Genomic DNA, 16,971 nt, shown 5'->3' on the forward strand with positions numbered 1-16,971 from the left:
ATGTCCTCATAAGTCACCCTCTCCATCTAATACCTGTGTCATACCCATGTCATTATACAGAGTTGTGTCCTGATATGTCACAAAAACAAGAGCACACACACACACACACACACACACACACATACACTTTCACAATGTCTCATGAAGTCCTGTTGATTTGAAGTGTTCTTCACTGTACAGAGAGCTCTGCTTCATCAGGAGACCCTTCAAAAGCTCATCAGTGTGTCCTGTGTCACAGCACCTTCTGTTCAGAGTCCCGCTACATCAGTCTTAAGTCCGATATGCAGTCCCCATTTTCATGACCCCCTGAGTATACCGTTTGACTCGGAAATATGTCACATTTCTGAAGAGAGCAACTACAATGGAGTTTTTTTATGTGCAGTTTAGAGCAGCACAAAGAGATGTGTAAAGGAGACGGTCGATTCCTCTGTAAGGTTCAGAGCTGTGGGAAAAGATTCAGGAGTAAAGATGCCCTGAAGAAACACAAAGGCAACGTCCACACAGGTTTGTCTCACAGCCTCAGTGAGACTGAGGCGAGTGTGAAATTACCCGTCTGTAATGAGAGTCTAATCAGCAGCTGTTTAACATCTTCATTAATCTCTTCATTTCTGAGCCGCTCTTCATCCTCTCGGTCTGTCAGATAAACGCTAAGCGCTCCCTCCCTCTCTACCCTCATCTTTTCACCAGACTCTCAACACGTCTGTCTCTCTGCCAGAAGCGCACACATCTGAGAAAACGAGTCAAAGACCCCTAATCGGCTGATGAAAGCGCGTATCAGAATGTTTTCAGTGTTATTGTCAGTAATTATAATTGGACCGTTTAGCCACATGCAAGTGAATCAGTCATTTGCAAATGAATCCAAACAGTTAGCTAAACGATTAAGCTTATGGAACGATTAAGCCTCGGCACTTGTGAAAGTGCTTACAGCAACATTAAATATAGTTTTGCTATAATAAGAGTCTTTAAAATGGACATGGAAAAAGGATGCTGTTTTGAAATAAAGGCTTGATGTAAATGTTTCTCCCCAGTCCAACCGAACCTGTTATCCGTAGTTCTGTTCTGTTCATTCTGCACTCTGGATGTTAAAATACTCTCACAATCACAACTTATGTCACATTTGTCAATGTACGATGAAATCTGTTTTCTATGTTTTCATTTACTCACCCTCAAGTTGTCCCAAACCTGCATGAGTTTCTATCTTCTGTTGAACACAGAAGAAGATATTTTGAAGAATGCTGGTCCCCGTTGACTTCCATTGTATGTTTCGTCCATACCATTAAAGTCAATAGTGAGTGGAAACTGAAGGAAGAAACATAGTGAAGGTGAAAAAATTAAGAGTTTTCATTTCTTGGTGAACCATCCCTTTGAAATGCATCAGTATGCCAATATGCTGAAATTAACCAATCACAAGAATTTTAAAGAAGCAATACAATAAAGATACATAATACATAATACTAATACTAATACTAATACTAATACTAATACTAATGCTAATACTAATACTAATACTAATACTAATACTAATAATAATAAAGAGGGGAAACAATTTAATACAAAATTCGGACATTTTTGCCGCAAGAAACATTGACTAAGATTAAAGTGTCTTTATTACTGAATAAATGCTACAAAGTGTAGAATATACCCTTTTAAAGCATTTTAAAATACCAGTGCTTTGAGAACTGTTTTTGAGGTGTTCACTTCCTTTTCTATAGGAAATACGTATTAGCTGACCTTTCACCCCTGATAAATATAGTTGTTTTTGTCTTCACTGTTGTACTTCATTGCGAACCAGGAACTGATTTATGTTAGAACTTCCTGATCTTTATTTGGAACTGATGCAGTGTCTCCATTAGCAGCTCCTCATGCCATCAGGATGTGTCCTGCTGCTCATGTGATGTATGATCTCTCTCTCTGTGTGTGTGTGTGTGTGTGTGTGTGTGTGTGTGTGTGTGTGTGTGTGTGTGTGTGTGTGTGCGTGTGTGTGCGTGTGTGTAGGGAGTGCTCGCAGGAAGTTAGTATGCACCATCTGTAATAAGAAGTGCTCATCCTCACTCAACCTGCAGGAGCACTGCAAGGTCAGATCATTCCTTCATAAATCTCTTATCGTTCATCCAGTCCATCTCTTCATATTTCTTGCCTTTCGCTCATCTATTTTGGCTTTAATCTTTCTCCTCTCTCATGCCATCTATCCATCTGTGGCCTTGTCTCAAATGGCACCCTCAGCAGTTGCAGTACACACTTTAGCTCTAAAGGAATTATGCAAATAAGGTAATGTAAATGTTTGCTGTGAAGGATGTAGCAGATTATTAAGATCTAACTAGCTCAGATATCATTAAATTAAACTTACTTTTATGAGCTTCTCCAAGAGAAAAATATGAATCAAAAAACAGAATATAAGCAATATATACTCTGGTCTGCTATAAACTTGCATTTCCAACTTTGTTTTCTCAGAATTGCAAGATGCTGTATAAAGTCACAATTGCATGTAATGAGTGAGAATTGCGAGATATAGTCACAACTGCATGTTATAAAGTCAGAATTACATAATATAAAGTCGCAGTCGCGTGTTATAAAGTCAGAATTGCTTGACATAGCAAGTAGGTTGCGAGATATAGTCGCAGTTGCATGCTATAAAGTCAGAATTGCAAGATATAGTCAGAATTGCAAGTTATATAAACTCATAATTATGACTTTATTTTTCAGAATTTCAAGATATATTCTCACAATGACAAGTTATAAAGTCAGAATTACAGGATATAATGTAAATTCACAATTCAGTCTTGTTTTCTCAGAATTGTGAGATACAGTACGTCGACTACACCATTTCTGATGAGGCCTCATCTCTTGGATCTCACTTGAGGTCTCGACTTCCTCTTTTTCTCTTTCTTTGGCTGCCGTCTGATCTATTTAATTTAATCTGTCCTCGTCTGTTTCGTTGTTTTTAAAAAGATAAAAAAAATAAGAAACATAGCCGCCTTAGACTCGGGTTTGCTCTTGCATGCCGTCCATCTCTCTCTGTCTCTCAGCTGGAGGTGGGCTTGATGTTGATGTTGTAAGGTTTTCCACTGGTGTGAGTGTGTACAGAAAGGTCGTCTTTTGTTTCACAAGCTCATCCCTGTGGCCCTCATGAAATTTAAGAGCTGGGGAGTCCAGACTGCCCAACCTTCCTGCTGGCGTCAGGGTTCTTCTGCAAAAAGACCTGAGGAATATCAGACAAACAGCTTCATCACCATCTCCAAATCACCACAAAAGTCAGAGATCTGAAATAGTTCATGGTCTATTTTCTCTTGGGAAGATTCATGGATAGACTGTGTGGGTGTCCTTTTCAAAATATATACCACTTTTTAGATGCTTTTCAATGAAACCACAACGCTAAACTTTGGCAGAGGGAGTTGAGAGTGACAAATGGAGGTAATTTGATTTTCTGACTGAAGGAGGAAGGTGAACAACCACAATTCAGGTTTAATGTTCTTACGATTGGAAAACATCCCAAGCTTCCACTGCTCCACCAAACCAACATCCCAGTCTGTTTTGGCCTGGAGAATGCTATCGTCACTCTCTTTGCCTAAATTTGACGTAAAACAGGCACTTCCTCCTGTCAGCGTTCACTCATCAGCAGTTATCAGCGAAGCCGTTCTGAGAGCAAGCCTTTCCATTTGCAGCTGTCCGGATTTGGCCTCAACCTGCAAGAGCGTCATGCTGCTCTGGTGTGCGTTTCTGATTGTTCAGCAGCGGTCAGCCTCTCTCTCGAGAGAGAGAGGAAATGCTAATGTTTCTGTAAAATTCTTCCCGCGGGTGTTGTTAAATCCAAACCTGTTTGGCTCTTCTATGTCATTTTGTTTTATTGGACACTTTCTTGCTCAAAGATGCATCCAAATGATTTAATATTATGTTATTTTAGAATGTTTTTATAATATTTCTGCCCAGGCTCATTGGAAATACATGGCTTTTCCTAAATTTCTATGCAACTCAAAAAAAAAAAAAAAAAAAAAAAACATACAAATCACTGCAGTTTTTTAGTTGAAATCAACAGTAAAGGCAGTTTTCTCACAAATTATGATTTACAGGGCGAGAGTTCTGATTAAGAGAGCCTAATTTTTGCCCAATTCCTTGTATAATATGTGATGATCTCAAAACAATTTTTACATTCTGTCAGAGAACATCAGCGTCACATACAACCTCATGTGTATGGAATTTCTAATAGGTTTCCTATTTTCAATAGGTTTGCTCGGTAGCTCGTGCTATACGGCATTGCTCTTGTGAGTTGAAGTGCTCTGATATCCCATGAAACTACAGGTCGACAAAACAGCTCAAAGTTAAAATACCACAGTTACATCAACAAATGCATTTTTATAGCATTCGTCAACACTATTCGGCATGTTCAGGGTTTGGTTTGGTGTAGGGGGCATCTTATTTTCCAGCACGATAGAGCATTAAGGTTTGTGCACACCAAAAGCAAATGTATTTATTTGTGCAAATAGATTATATACAAGCTCATGCGAATAGACGAAAATTCGCACCAGGAGAAGTGAGTGACATGAATTTGGCGAAGTGATTGCCTCGACCATACGTTAAGAACTCGAGCAGAAAATGTGCATGATGTGTTGCCAAGCCAATCAGCGAAGAGCTTAATGACACGTCCGGTGTGACACGTCCGGTTGTATCAAAAAATCAAGGAAAGCATTACACAATGATTTTATTCGCGCAAGTGACACAAAAAATTAGTAATCTAGAGTGATAATGTGACACAGTTAACCTTTTAGCAACACTTCCAGCCTCAAACATTTGAATTTTGAACCGCTTAAGCAGAGTTAGCAGAGTAATAAAAAAGTGGCCACAGTCAAATAATAAATGTGTGTTTACATTTCACTAGAAAGTATGTGCATGTACGTAATACCGACGTTGCAGTTGGTTGAATTATATCTCTCCATTTAGTACAACCTTTATTCTTTATCAAAAGAAAGTTAGTTGGGAAGCTGATCTGTTAACACTAGAACAACCAGAATTCTACTACTACTAGAATGGCCATATCGGTCATTCTGACTGTACATACTAGATTTAACTGAATGCCAATTTTACATTCAAAGCTTATTCTGAGGTTCTACAATGAAGCTTTGAATGTCTGCTGTCATAATTTATGATGTCATCTCTCTAAAAATATAATATATTTTTGTAATATTTAAATGTAAGAGCTACGTAGACCGCTCCCATCTTGCTTTGTATCCAGCAAGCAGGAGAGCAAAAGTTTTTCACCACAGTATAAATGTTGTATTTGAAAGTCTTCATGCCAACACATGTGAACCAAAGCAGAACATTTCTGTAGATAAAACATTTTGGCATGCATGCATCTTTTTTCAATACATTTTTACATTTGTACTTTTGTAACTCTCTAGAGTTATTGGAAATGTTTTGATCAGATGAATTGGAAACAGTTCTATGCAGCCACCAATTGAATCATGATCCATGTATAAATGGTAATAATAAATATTGTCACTGTCGCAAAAAGAAAAGCCTATAGTTTGTTTTATTTCACAATATCAGTCTTGTCAAGGCTAAAATTTGCCTATAGGCTATGCATTAGCTACAGTATTACACTAGCATAAAAATAATAGGCTAATAGCCATTATTATTATTATTATTATTATTTTTGCTATTTGGCATAACATTGAAGTAGTCTATTATTGATAATAGCCAGGCTATAGTCTTCCAGCCTAACATAGCCTGTATGCCTGGAACAGTTGCAGATTGAAGGACAGCAGTTGTTGTATTGGAGGTGTCCACCCGGCTTTTTTACGAACATTTTGGCTTAGCAATAGAATATAAAAACAACTAGAACAAAAGTTGCTGGGCAACAGTGACGTGCATCTTCCAATGAGGGAAAAAGTCGCAAAAGCTGAAATTATACGCCTCTGTAATGCGAAACGGTCAATTTGACTGCTTTGGCCATTCAAGGTAGAAATACTCAGAACTCTTAAGTGTTTTATCATTTTAATAAAATAGCAATGTTATAATAAAATACACACACATTTAGGAAAAGTCAGGGTATTATAGTTATATGGGTTTTATTTAAACAAAGTTATTACATTTTTAAATTTAAAAATGGTCAAAATGACTGCCTTGGTATTTATAGTGTTAAAGTTTTAGGTAATGTCTGCATACATAACATATGTACCTTTCTCAACTCATTAATGGAAGAATTCTGAAAAAAAAAAAAAAAAAAAAAAAAAAAACTCCCCCACAGGATGATCAATTTAGGTTTCAAGTAGAATGAAGTTTAAATCTCTGTGGCCTTGCTTAATTTCCTGGGCTGCCCGATATACAAACACAGTTTGGTCGCAGACCTTTTTCCTGGCTTTCCATCCATCTCCATCTTTGTCTGTGTAATATATGTCAAGTCTTCCTTTTTGCACCAGACCGTATCCATCCGACTCATTGGAAAGCCTGCGAATATGATTTGCTCTGTGAGAAGTGGAGACTTGAAAGACTCTGTAGAGTCGCTTCCACATGCAGACAGCTTCTCTATACATTCATAAACTGGCATGAGAAGATTACATGTGCCAAGCATTTCACAGAAAACCAAGCCATCAGAGCTGTGCTGCAGAGCTTATAGCTCTGCTCTGAGTATTTAAAGACGTAAAGAGAAGATTTTAGTAATGAGTTTCAGTGCTTTAATAAAGTGGCATTTCAAATTAAATGACTATACAAAATCAGATATGTTCAAAGTAGCATCAGGTAAGATGGACCAGTTTTTCATAAATTAATAGTTTATAAAAAAAAAAAGAAAATTATGCGATATATTTATTCATCATAATAACCCAAACTTTAATGCTTCAAAAAGTTACATAAGGCACAGACAGTTGATCTTCCTTTTACCATATTTGAAGTGCTCAGTACACACAGTACATGATTAACGTTTACTGTAAATGTCATCAATGTTTATATGAATATGGATTACTTTTATAATGTCTTTATTAACTTCTTCTTCAAAGTTATGGTGCATTTTGTGAGACAGCTTAGACACTGGCACATCTTACCCCACCCTGCCCTGTATAAGTCTATATAGGTTCTCACACAGATTGTTGAAACATAATATTTACTTGACATCTTAACTTTTAACAAAGCACAATTTTAAGGAGCCATCATTGCAAAAAGAGCAAAAAAATAGCACTGGAAAATCCTTCAGAATTATAGTTCTACCAGAAAGACTCGGGAGATAGAGGAATGTACGAAGCATACATTTATTGACAGCTCAGCGAGCACAATTATAAAATTTCTTTGGCGGAAGGCCCCGTCCATGGTTCGTAATCCAAGGGTAGCGAATCTGCATTTCCTGCCTGAAGACGAAGGCAGGGGCGCAGCAGACCCCCCTGGAAGGTAAGGACAGGACCATCCTGGTGGTGGTGGGGAGGGTGGAGGTTGTTGTCGCGTTGGCATCTGCGAACTCAAACATGTGTAAGTACGAGCTTTTATACAGGAGTATAAAGACGTGATTGGATAATGATGAAGGTAATTAATGGCGAAGTGATTGAGTCTTCCTGGCAGAACTTAGGCTAAAGCTTCCATTTATGGCGCTTTTTTTTTTTTTTTTTTTTTGACTGACCGATTATTCACAGTTGTATAAAACTTCAGTGGCCGTTTAATTGGACAATTACTTTGTGTAAAACCATTACATAGTTACAAAAATGCAATCCAAGCAGGACTGTCAACACTATTTTATACAGTGCTACTAATTGCACTAGAACGACAGTAGCTCATACAATTTCATATATCACCGCTTTTACAGTAACAACCTGTAGTGGGAATGTTTGTGAGAACATGACTGTTTTTATATTCAAAGCATATTCAGCATATTCATATATATTCAGTGTAGGTAGCTTTAGTAGGTTGATGTGCAGCCAACTAAACTTCAAAAGAGTTAGTAGCTACAAGTTGAAAGTAATAATTGAAAGTACTTAAACTAAATTATTATAAGCTTGTAGCTTGAAAAGATAGTGTTTCAAAGAACCTCAAAACTGGTTTTACATCACGTACTGTGACACATGTGGCGCCTTGTTTTCATCACACTGGATGAAGCAGCAGAGAAAATTTGACAGTTTTATTATTGACCGTTTATAATTTTCAATGGAAACTGACTGGCTGGAGTTCACAGTCATTTGTACCTCCTGATTCCCAGGGAGAAATCGCACTGAAATCTTCAGACGGACTGAAATGTGAACATTTTTCAGCTGAAGAGCAGAGATTGTGTTTAGCAGCGGAGTTATTTAAAACCGCTCAGAAGTTTAATTACATTTCCATCTGTCCTTGTGTGTGTGTCGTCCTCTGTGAGTTGGGTTAAGGATATTTTCAAGGTCACACACCAAGAACAGGCAACTAAATCCCACCCAAGAGTTCAACAATCACCCTCAACGGCCCATTAAAAGACCTCAGGTGTGTTCTGGTCATCACGTTCATACACAGAGCGCTCCAATCTGGTCCGGTCTGGTCTGGTCTGTCAGTGTGTGTACTTTGTGGTTACTAAACACAATTGTTGACAGTTTGAAAGTTATTGGTCTGAGCCCTCAAAGGCCCCTCATGTCATTTCAAACAAAGGATTTGTGAGAAAGGGATTTTTTTTTTCTTCACACAATGGAACTGAACGATAACAAACATTGTTTGGTTCAAAATTTGTTATTTTGTGTTTCGCAAAAGATTTTGCATAAATATTTGAAGAAACATGAGGTTAAGTAAATGATGACAATCATTTATTATTTACATTTTTTTTTTAGATCTTTCACTTTCACTGTATTGTTTTCTTTTTCTTTTCTTTTTTTGTACTTATAAAATCTTTTTTATGTGTGTGTGTGTGTCTGTGTCTGTGTGTGTGCGTGTTTTCAGGTTCATGAGATATTTGACTGTCCTGACAGTGAAAAACATTAATCTCCATGATTCAGTTGAAGCGACACATGATCACACACTCTGTTAAACAACACTCGACATTCAATAATGTAATTACACTAGCAAAAGCTAGTTTACTAAGATGTTGTAATTGTAATGTGTGTGTAGAAAAGCGTCCGTGCACCTGTGAGATCTGCAGCCGGAGTTTCAAGCGTCTGGATCAGGCCACTGCTCTCAAGATAATCCAGAGTAAAGATAAACCGTGCAAGTGTAAGCTGTGCTGGAAGGAGTTCACCCATCGCAACTTCTACAAGAACCTCGAAAAGGTAACGGTCAGTGTGTGTGTGTGTGTGTGGGTGTGCTTGTTCTTGATGTCTTAAGAGGCCTTAGTTTTTTTCCAGTTCAAAGTCAGGCAGAGCGGCAGAATTAAACAGGAAGGCATATGGTTGGACGGACAGATCGATCCGACAGATTTTTGGCCAAATAAACTGCTGGCATCTTATCTTAATGGAGATCTGGAGCCCAATCAGCCACTGTGGAGCCTAATCAAAACCTTCAGCCTAAACCTGACCTGTGACCTGTGACCTTTACACCCTGCAGATAACATTAACCCCAAAACCCCACACAGCTCTGAACACAGAGAGTGTGTGAAAGAGAGCAAAGAAGACAAAGCAACATTCAAAACTAGAGGGATAAGACGACAACATTTGCTTTCCTAATAAATAACTCTAATCAGCAATAAAGGAAAGCTTCTTCTAAATATAATAACATTCTCTGCTTTTTTCTTGTCTTTTTTTTTTTCTTTGTACTGATTTGACCAAGGGAACATAATATTATCTTCATTTTTACATTTTGAACTAAAAATATGTTGTACTTTGCATGCACAACTTTGCTGATGCTATTGTGTGCAAGGTCTGGAGTTATCAAAGTTTTTGATTCCAATGCCCCAATGTCAGATATGATGATAATTATAATGGGACCCCTTCCAAAATATAAGGACAACATTACATTTACATGTATAAAACTGCTTATAATACCATTTATAACTGTATCTAATTAAATCTATAATCACTTCTGTGGTTTCTATGATGTTGTGGGTGGTTAATGGGTGGCTCATGCAACCCAAGTCAATATTGTCCAGCAGTTACAATAATGAGTCTGAAAAAGTAACACCAACCTTTCCTGAACGAGGCACCAAAATATGTCACATTATGGAAGTTTAATGCATCATGAATGCTGTTTCATGTTGTTGTTGATTCATTAATGAAATCTGTTTTCTATCTGCAGACTCATTGAGAGGAAAGGCCTTTCCAGTGTGAGGAGTGTAAGGCCCTCTTCTGCACCCCGTTCTCCTTACAGCGCCACCTCCTCATTCAAACCAGTAAGCGTCTGTGTCCATCGGCCCCCAGCACCCCCCGAACCATGGGCTCTGTGTCTGCGGGTGCGGGGGCTGCTGGAGCCGACTGGTCCGGGCAGGATGGACCTCAGCGCTGCTCTGCCCAGTCTAGACTGATCACACTGAGATTATTGAGCTGGAGGAATTTCCTGCTGTCCTCCCCAGAGACTCACACACACACACACACATATAGAAATACTGGGCTAACACTCTTTTATGTATCTGGAGGGCAGGGGTTACGCAGTAGGTTTGAGTGGTGTGTGCTGTATTTACAGTATGTGCGAGTGTGTATGTGTGTGCGATCACTTACGGCCCACTGTGACATAATCTGATCCATCTGTGTCAATATTTGGTTTTCAAATAAAGCTGTTTTTGTGACCATCTATTAAACACACATTATCGTTTTTAAAAGGCCCGATTGGCTCAGTAGGGTATTTCACAAACACCTCCCCCCGTGCATGTGTGTGTTTGTGGTTTAGATCATCTTCAGTGCCTTTTGGCATAGTATCATTCACACCAAATCAAAGACCAATATTTATATAGCAGAAGCTATTGACAAATTGACTAGTCTTTCATTATTACTGGCATTGTGCTTGATCACTTGACCGATGAACCCACCTCCAAAATAAAATTCAAAAATGCATAGGGTTTGCAGATTTTTAGTATATATGTTAAAAATGTTATAGATTAAATGTGCAACTATAATTTGGTTTGGGGTTAGTAAGAGTGTTTTTTTTTTTTTAAAGAAATAATACTTTTATTTAGAAAGATACATAATATTTCTATTTCATGCTGTTCTTTTAAATGTTCTATTCATCAAAGTATCTTGAAAAAAGTGCACTTTTTTGTTTCACATAAAAGTCAAATCGATTATGAATGCCACTTCATGTGATTATTAACTAAGTATAGCAAAGATCTAAAATCAAATCTTAGATGTGGAGTTTCAGTACTGGAATTACAAACACACCAACAAATCTTTGTGGATTGTGGACTACAATCCGTTTCTGGGCTGACAGGACCTGCTTACACGATGAAGCTACAGAACATTCTTGTGAGAAGGTATCACACAATCTTATGAGCTCTGAGATGTGTCCAAATACCAACAAAACCACCTCAAGAATACACAGATTCACTGGCACGGACAAGAAGTGATGACAAGGCTGGCATACCACTGTTTATGGCCATTAATTCATCAAAAAAGACATTGTTCATAGTCCAGGCTTTTATAACCCAGCATTCAGTCCGTTCTGCTGGTGATTAGATGCGGTGACGTGTTGGACTCAATTCAACTATTTATAGACCAGAACTCGAGTTTTGGCCCAGCCTCTGCGTGTTTGCATTGTTTGAGCAGAAGAGGTTTTCACAGCACATACTGTTTGTATGATTTGAAGGAAGCTTTGGAAGAGCAACAAGACTGCCTTCTTCTGAAAAGAACGGTTTGAGATAAACATTTCACCTCTTTTCCTACCTGATTTTGATTTATTTATTTTTTTAACTTTAAATCTCTCCATCTTTCAAAACAACAGGGAACAGAGGGTTGACATCCTTTTCTTCTAAAGCAAAAAGTGGCACATAAAAGAATAATGGGACAATTTTGACCCTGAGGACAGTAAAGTGGGTTTGGACACAAAGAGAGTCCCTGTTAAGCTGTGCTTTTAAAAGGGCTGTGAACATTTTTCTAAAGTTTGGTGTCTCAGGGAGTCCGGGTGTGTGATGTTAGAATGGGATGCTTGACTCGCTGTGTCTGCAATCATGTGCCTTTTCTGCTCTTCTCCGTCCAGCTGAGAGAACGTTTAAGTGTGACCAGTGTGATGCAGCCTTCAAGCACAAGGACACACTCAGCGTGCACATCCAGGTTATACACGATGGCCACAAGAAGTACAAGTGTGACCTGTGTGAGAAGGCCGTCGTCACGCCATCTGTGCTCAAGAGCCACAAGACGGTGAGTTCAGAATCTAAAATACAAGATGTCATCAGACCCAAAACACTTCATGTTTTTGTCATTAGTTGACCCACACAAAATCTGAAGATGCAGATCTCTGCAGAAAGCTTTGACAATTTAAAAACTCCATTTATTCAAAGTTCTACATATGCCCTGACTCATTGTGTTTGTTTATAAAAAAAATATTTTGGCTGATTCAACAATGCTGTCTGTCAGCTACCAATAAGAGTATCAATGTGCGGTCTCATTTACCGTTTTTGGACACATTTTCACAGTAATTTTAATAGGCATCCTTTTGTGAGGCTCCACAGTTTTTGCAATGGATTAGAGATGAGCTGTGTGTGATCTGTGATTCATACATCAATACATTATTGACAATAGACAATGAGTCTTATTGCCTGCAAAATTGAAACAAAATTCCCAAATATCTTCAGCTCTGTGTAATTTTAAAACATTTAAATCAATTCTACAGAATTCTAGATATTCCCTGCACATCCCATGCTGATCTGGTCACGAGTGTGTGTGCTTATATTTTTGACTTGATCAGTCACTGTATGGGTAATACAGAAATTAAATGTCAGGGGGAGAAAAATCTGATTTGTCAATTTTTCTATATTTATTTATTATTATTATTTTTTATCATTTTTTATTATTATTTAAAAAATATATTTAACATTTAATTTAATTAATATTTTATTTAATTTTTAATTTTATTTAATTTTGACAAATTCGGATTGGTTAATCATGACAAAACCATCTATTTATAACATACAGTAGCTATGCTAGTTTTATATCTTTTAATCACACTTCGCCTGATTCTTCTCATTCTTCTCACATTAACTCAAAAATGGATGTTCATTTATTTGTTTATTTTAGCTATGTAATAAGCAGCATAATGTGCAATCAGTCAGTCGGTGTCACAAAAAGCAGAGCAAACAGGACTCCTCCAGGGACATTTTCTGAGATTTACTCAATGTTTGTTTTATGAAACAATTAGAGTTTCAATATAAAAAGCAGTTAAGCTCTTTTCTAATATAAGCACTTTTATATCTCAGTTGAAAAGCTTTTATTTATTTTTCAGCTGAAGTTTGCTCACATATAATCCAGTGCGTTAAAGTTTCAAATCTGTTTCCTCACACACGGTGAAACTGAATTCCATGATCATCTTATATCCTGCACATCATTTACCCAGCAGTCCCTCCGATCATAACAGAGCATGGCTCGATCATGAGATACTGCCCCATCCACACAGAGGACGATTGTACTTCCATACCTTCAACTTCATATGCAGTTTCATCTCAGATTCAACTTCAGTTAGAGCACCTAATATGAACAGCAGCACAGTGATACCAAATCCGATACAGTTTTAAAGCTGTGTATGTCATTACAGTTGAGATAGCATGGGCTGAATTTGACTTGTGTTATCTAATTTCAGACAGGACTGAAATGTGACCTGCTGTTGGCACAAGAATGAAAAAGCTTCATCATATTCAATTACTTTCTGACAGCGTTAGGAGAATAGAGCCCCAGCTGCATGTCAGATACACTATTACTGATATTGTGATCATGAAATCAAAATCGACCCCTATTGTGTAGTAAATGTCCCTTATTGTGCACAGTTCATCTAAAAGACAATGTCAGTTTTCATAACCATTCAAGCTAATCTGAGAACTTTCGTGCATCTGTAAGGTCTTTCGTGCTAGCTTAACTAAAACCACATGGGTGGGGAAAATGTTTAAACAAGAACAGCATAGCTAAACCACAGGTTATTACACAACATCACAGGAGCATTTTAAAGAGTAATGGTGTTTTAATCTATCTTATGAGTGAGTGATGTACTGTAGACAAAGAGGGAGAGGAGAGGAAGTGATGGAGGTGAGGAAGTGGAGATGGGAGGGGAAGGATGAGAGGAGGGAAAAGGGAGGAAAAGAGGAAAAAGATAAAGAGATGGAGAAAATAGCAGGAGGTGGAGGAGCTGGTGCAGCTATTCCCTCCAGCGCTGGGAGATAAGCACTGTTTACAGCAGCTTCATGGGAATATGATTCACGTCATCTCATTGCTATGAATTGAGATCTGCATGAGAATATACATTCTCAGAGGTTTACATAAGTTATGGAAGGAACAGCGTACGCACGTGTGAAAAGATCTCACCATTTTAAATGCCATGCCAGTTTAGAATAACGTTTATTGTCATTTTAAACTAGTTTGACTTGATTTCATGAAATCACATGCTCACAGTTTTTCACACGATCTACACACATTTATTGTGCCCATTGATGTTAAGACCCTAAAATGAAAAACACCATAAATGTGACTCATGTACACATTTATTTCAGTCCTCTGAAGCCAAATGGCAGCTTTGCATGAGGAAAAAAAATTTTAAGAAATTGTTGTGACCGATCAAATCAATGATTTGAACTCAAGAACCAGATCAGTGAACCAGTTATTTTCAGTCAACCAGTTAATTCAGTTTATAAAACAGACTTTACATCAGTTCACATCGATTCAGTTCAAATTACACCATTTCTCTGTACTTTACTTATATCAGTTAAACTCAGTTCAAATAAGTTAAGATCACTTCAGGGTCAGATCTGTTAACATCAGCTTAGTCAAGCTTAGATCACTTTATGTCAGATCAGTTAAGTTTAGTTAAACTCTATATAACAGAAAGTCAGGAGTAAAAACAGCACAAGTAATGATATCTAGGGTATTCATACTGTTTGTTTGTTCTTATCAGTGATAAATCATGCACAAATTAGAGGATCGTTCTCAAATGTAAAAACCCTGTTGCACTGTGTTTCTCTCTTTTAGACCCATACAGGAGAGAAGGAGATGATCTGTCTGTACCGAGGCCAGAAGTTTGCCATTGAGTTGGCCATTGAGAGTGCGTATCCGCAGCCACATGGGTCAGTACCTCCTCTTCCAAACGTTCACTGTTTGCTCTTTTAATCTGAGCTTGCCTCACATCATAGGTTGGCTAAAACTCAGGGAACTAAACAATGCTTTAGATGCTTATTTTCATGGCATGACAACAGATGAGTTCAAGAAAAAATGCATTTGGGAAATACATAGTATGCCACCCACCACAGTAGATGCATTGCATTTGGCATGTCTCTCTGTGTCTGTCTTTCTGTTTTTGAACATCTCAGCGTGGACATGGTGACAGAGAGCATGTTCATTAAAGAGCCTTTATAGTGGAGAACTCAACATTCCAGTGTGCTGCCATAACAACAGACTACCACACACACACACACACACACACAAAGGCATATATAAGGATCGTTTTCTAACACCTACCCCACACATCCATACACACAGTTCAACAAGGCCAACACATGCCCAGTGGAGTAAAAACACTGTATATTTGTGCTGGAAAGCAGTAGACATGGTGACAGTGAGTGATGCGCCTGAAAGAAAGAAACACTCTTTGTAGGCATCCAGCACTGTGACCCCTGACCTCTGCCACCTGTAAATCTGACTGCCTGTTCTTTTAACTGCACTAGTATTATTTCCTTTTTTTTCAGAGACACATGCTGAAAAACATCTGTGTTGTTATCTTTGTCTACCTGGGGCCTGTACCATGATGGTAGCTGAACAAATTCAGAGTTACAGGATTAGTTTTGAGTTGATAAAACCAAACCTCTCCAATCCGGCTTTGTTGGTACCATGATGCTGTTCATCATCTTTCTTTGTCAATTCAGGCTGTGATCCTGAGTTTGTAGAGCGCGTGCACATGAATGTGTGACATCACTAGCGAACAGCCAATCACAAGCCTTGCAATACAAAGCAAGTTTGATTTACTTCTCGCGAGAGACCCAGCGAGATTCAAAACTAAAGGTTAAAGGTTTTGCTAAAGGTTAAGAGATTGAAGAATATGACTAATTTAAATGTCATATGAAAAATGAGAAAGACTAATAAAATAAATGATCTTGCTCCATCAGTGTAGTCACAAGTGGAATTTGTTAACTTAGTTCATACATTTGAAAATATATAGTGATAGAGACTGGAACATGTAAGGTCAGATTTTAAATTTTTAAAATAGTTCAATTTTTTGATACAGCTTATTTATATTACATGATCTGTATGCATTAATATTTATTTAAAATAATTTATAATAACTGTTCAACTAAAATAGCTTGTGTGTAAGAGATAAATAATAATATGAATCACAATAATTATATAAATCATAAAATGACTCAATTATTATTATTAAAGCCAGACTTCTATTTTATTTTTTTTTAAGCATAAGTGACCTTTAATTTGGAGCAAGATAAACTGGAGTGACTTTGCGTCAGACATGTGTCACTTCTCTCACATCTGATTGGTTCACCTTCAGTCTGAGGTCTTGAATCCAGAACATAACCTTCCCCGGAGCAGGTTAGCCGTGCAGCATAAGATACTATGGCAACGATATATATATATATATATATATATATATATATATATATATATATATATAATAAAGTCCATATTTCTTCCATTTTTTAAAAACTTGTGATCTTTTTGAAAATCTTTTATATTCGGATGAATGTCACAATACAGAATTTTAATATATAGACTTTTGTCAATATATAGTGATTTTGTCAAAATGTTACTTTAACTTTTTTCAACAGTTAAGGCACTTTTGCTCCTGGTGTATTACAAATGTTAAAATAACTACTCTTTATTAACTCTCTCATACTTGCATATAAAACTTAATTGAGTTGCTTAGTTTTTAGTTTTCATCATGATTATGTCATGGTCATTCAATATTTCACCC

The 16,971-nt window shown here is 37.4% G+C and overlaps 1 protein-coding gene across 1 annotated transcript in view; it reads left to right on the plus strand.

Moving 5' to 3' along the window:
* prdm5 (PR domain containing 5) overlaps positions 1-15,407 on the plus strand; it is a 33,962-nt gene extending 18,555 nt beyond the window's left edge. Inside the window, 10 exon segments of the mRNA XM_052594292.1 lie at positions 388-504; positions 1,996-2,075; positions 8,875-8,902; positions 8,905-8,956; positions 9,041-9,200; positions 10,162-10,255; positions 12,052-12,212; positions 15,024-15,077; positions 15,079-15,140; positions 15,362-15,407. Of these exon segments, the coding sequence (XP_052450252.1) occupies positions 388-504; positions 1,996-2,075; positions 8,875-8,902; positions 8,905-8,956; positions 9,041-9,200; positions 10,162-10,255; positions 12,052-12,212; positions 15,024-15,077; positions 15,079-15,140; positions 15,362-15,407 (854 nt within the window).
* The last annotated feature ends 1,564 nt before the right edge of the window (positions 15,408-16,971 follow it).

Source organism: Carassius gibelio, chromosome B23, assembly GCF_023724105.1.
Source record: "Carassius gibelio isolate Cgi1373 ecotype wild population from Czech Republic chromosome B23, carGib1.2-hapl.c, whole genome shotgun sequence".
NCBI lineage: Eukaryota > Metazoa > Chordata > Actinopteri > Cypriniformes > Cyprinidae > Carassius > Carassius gibelio.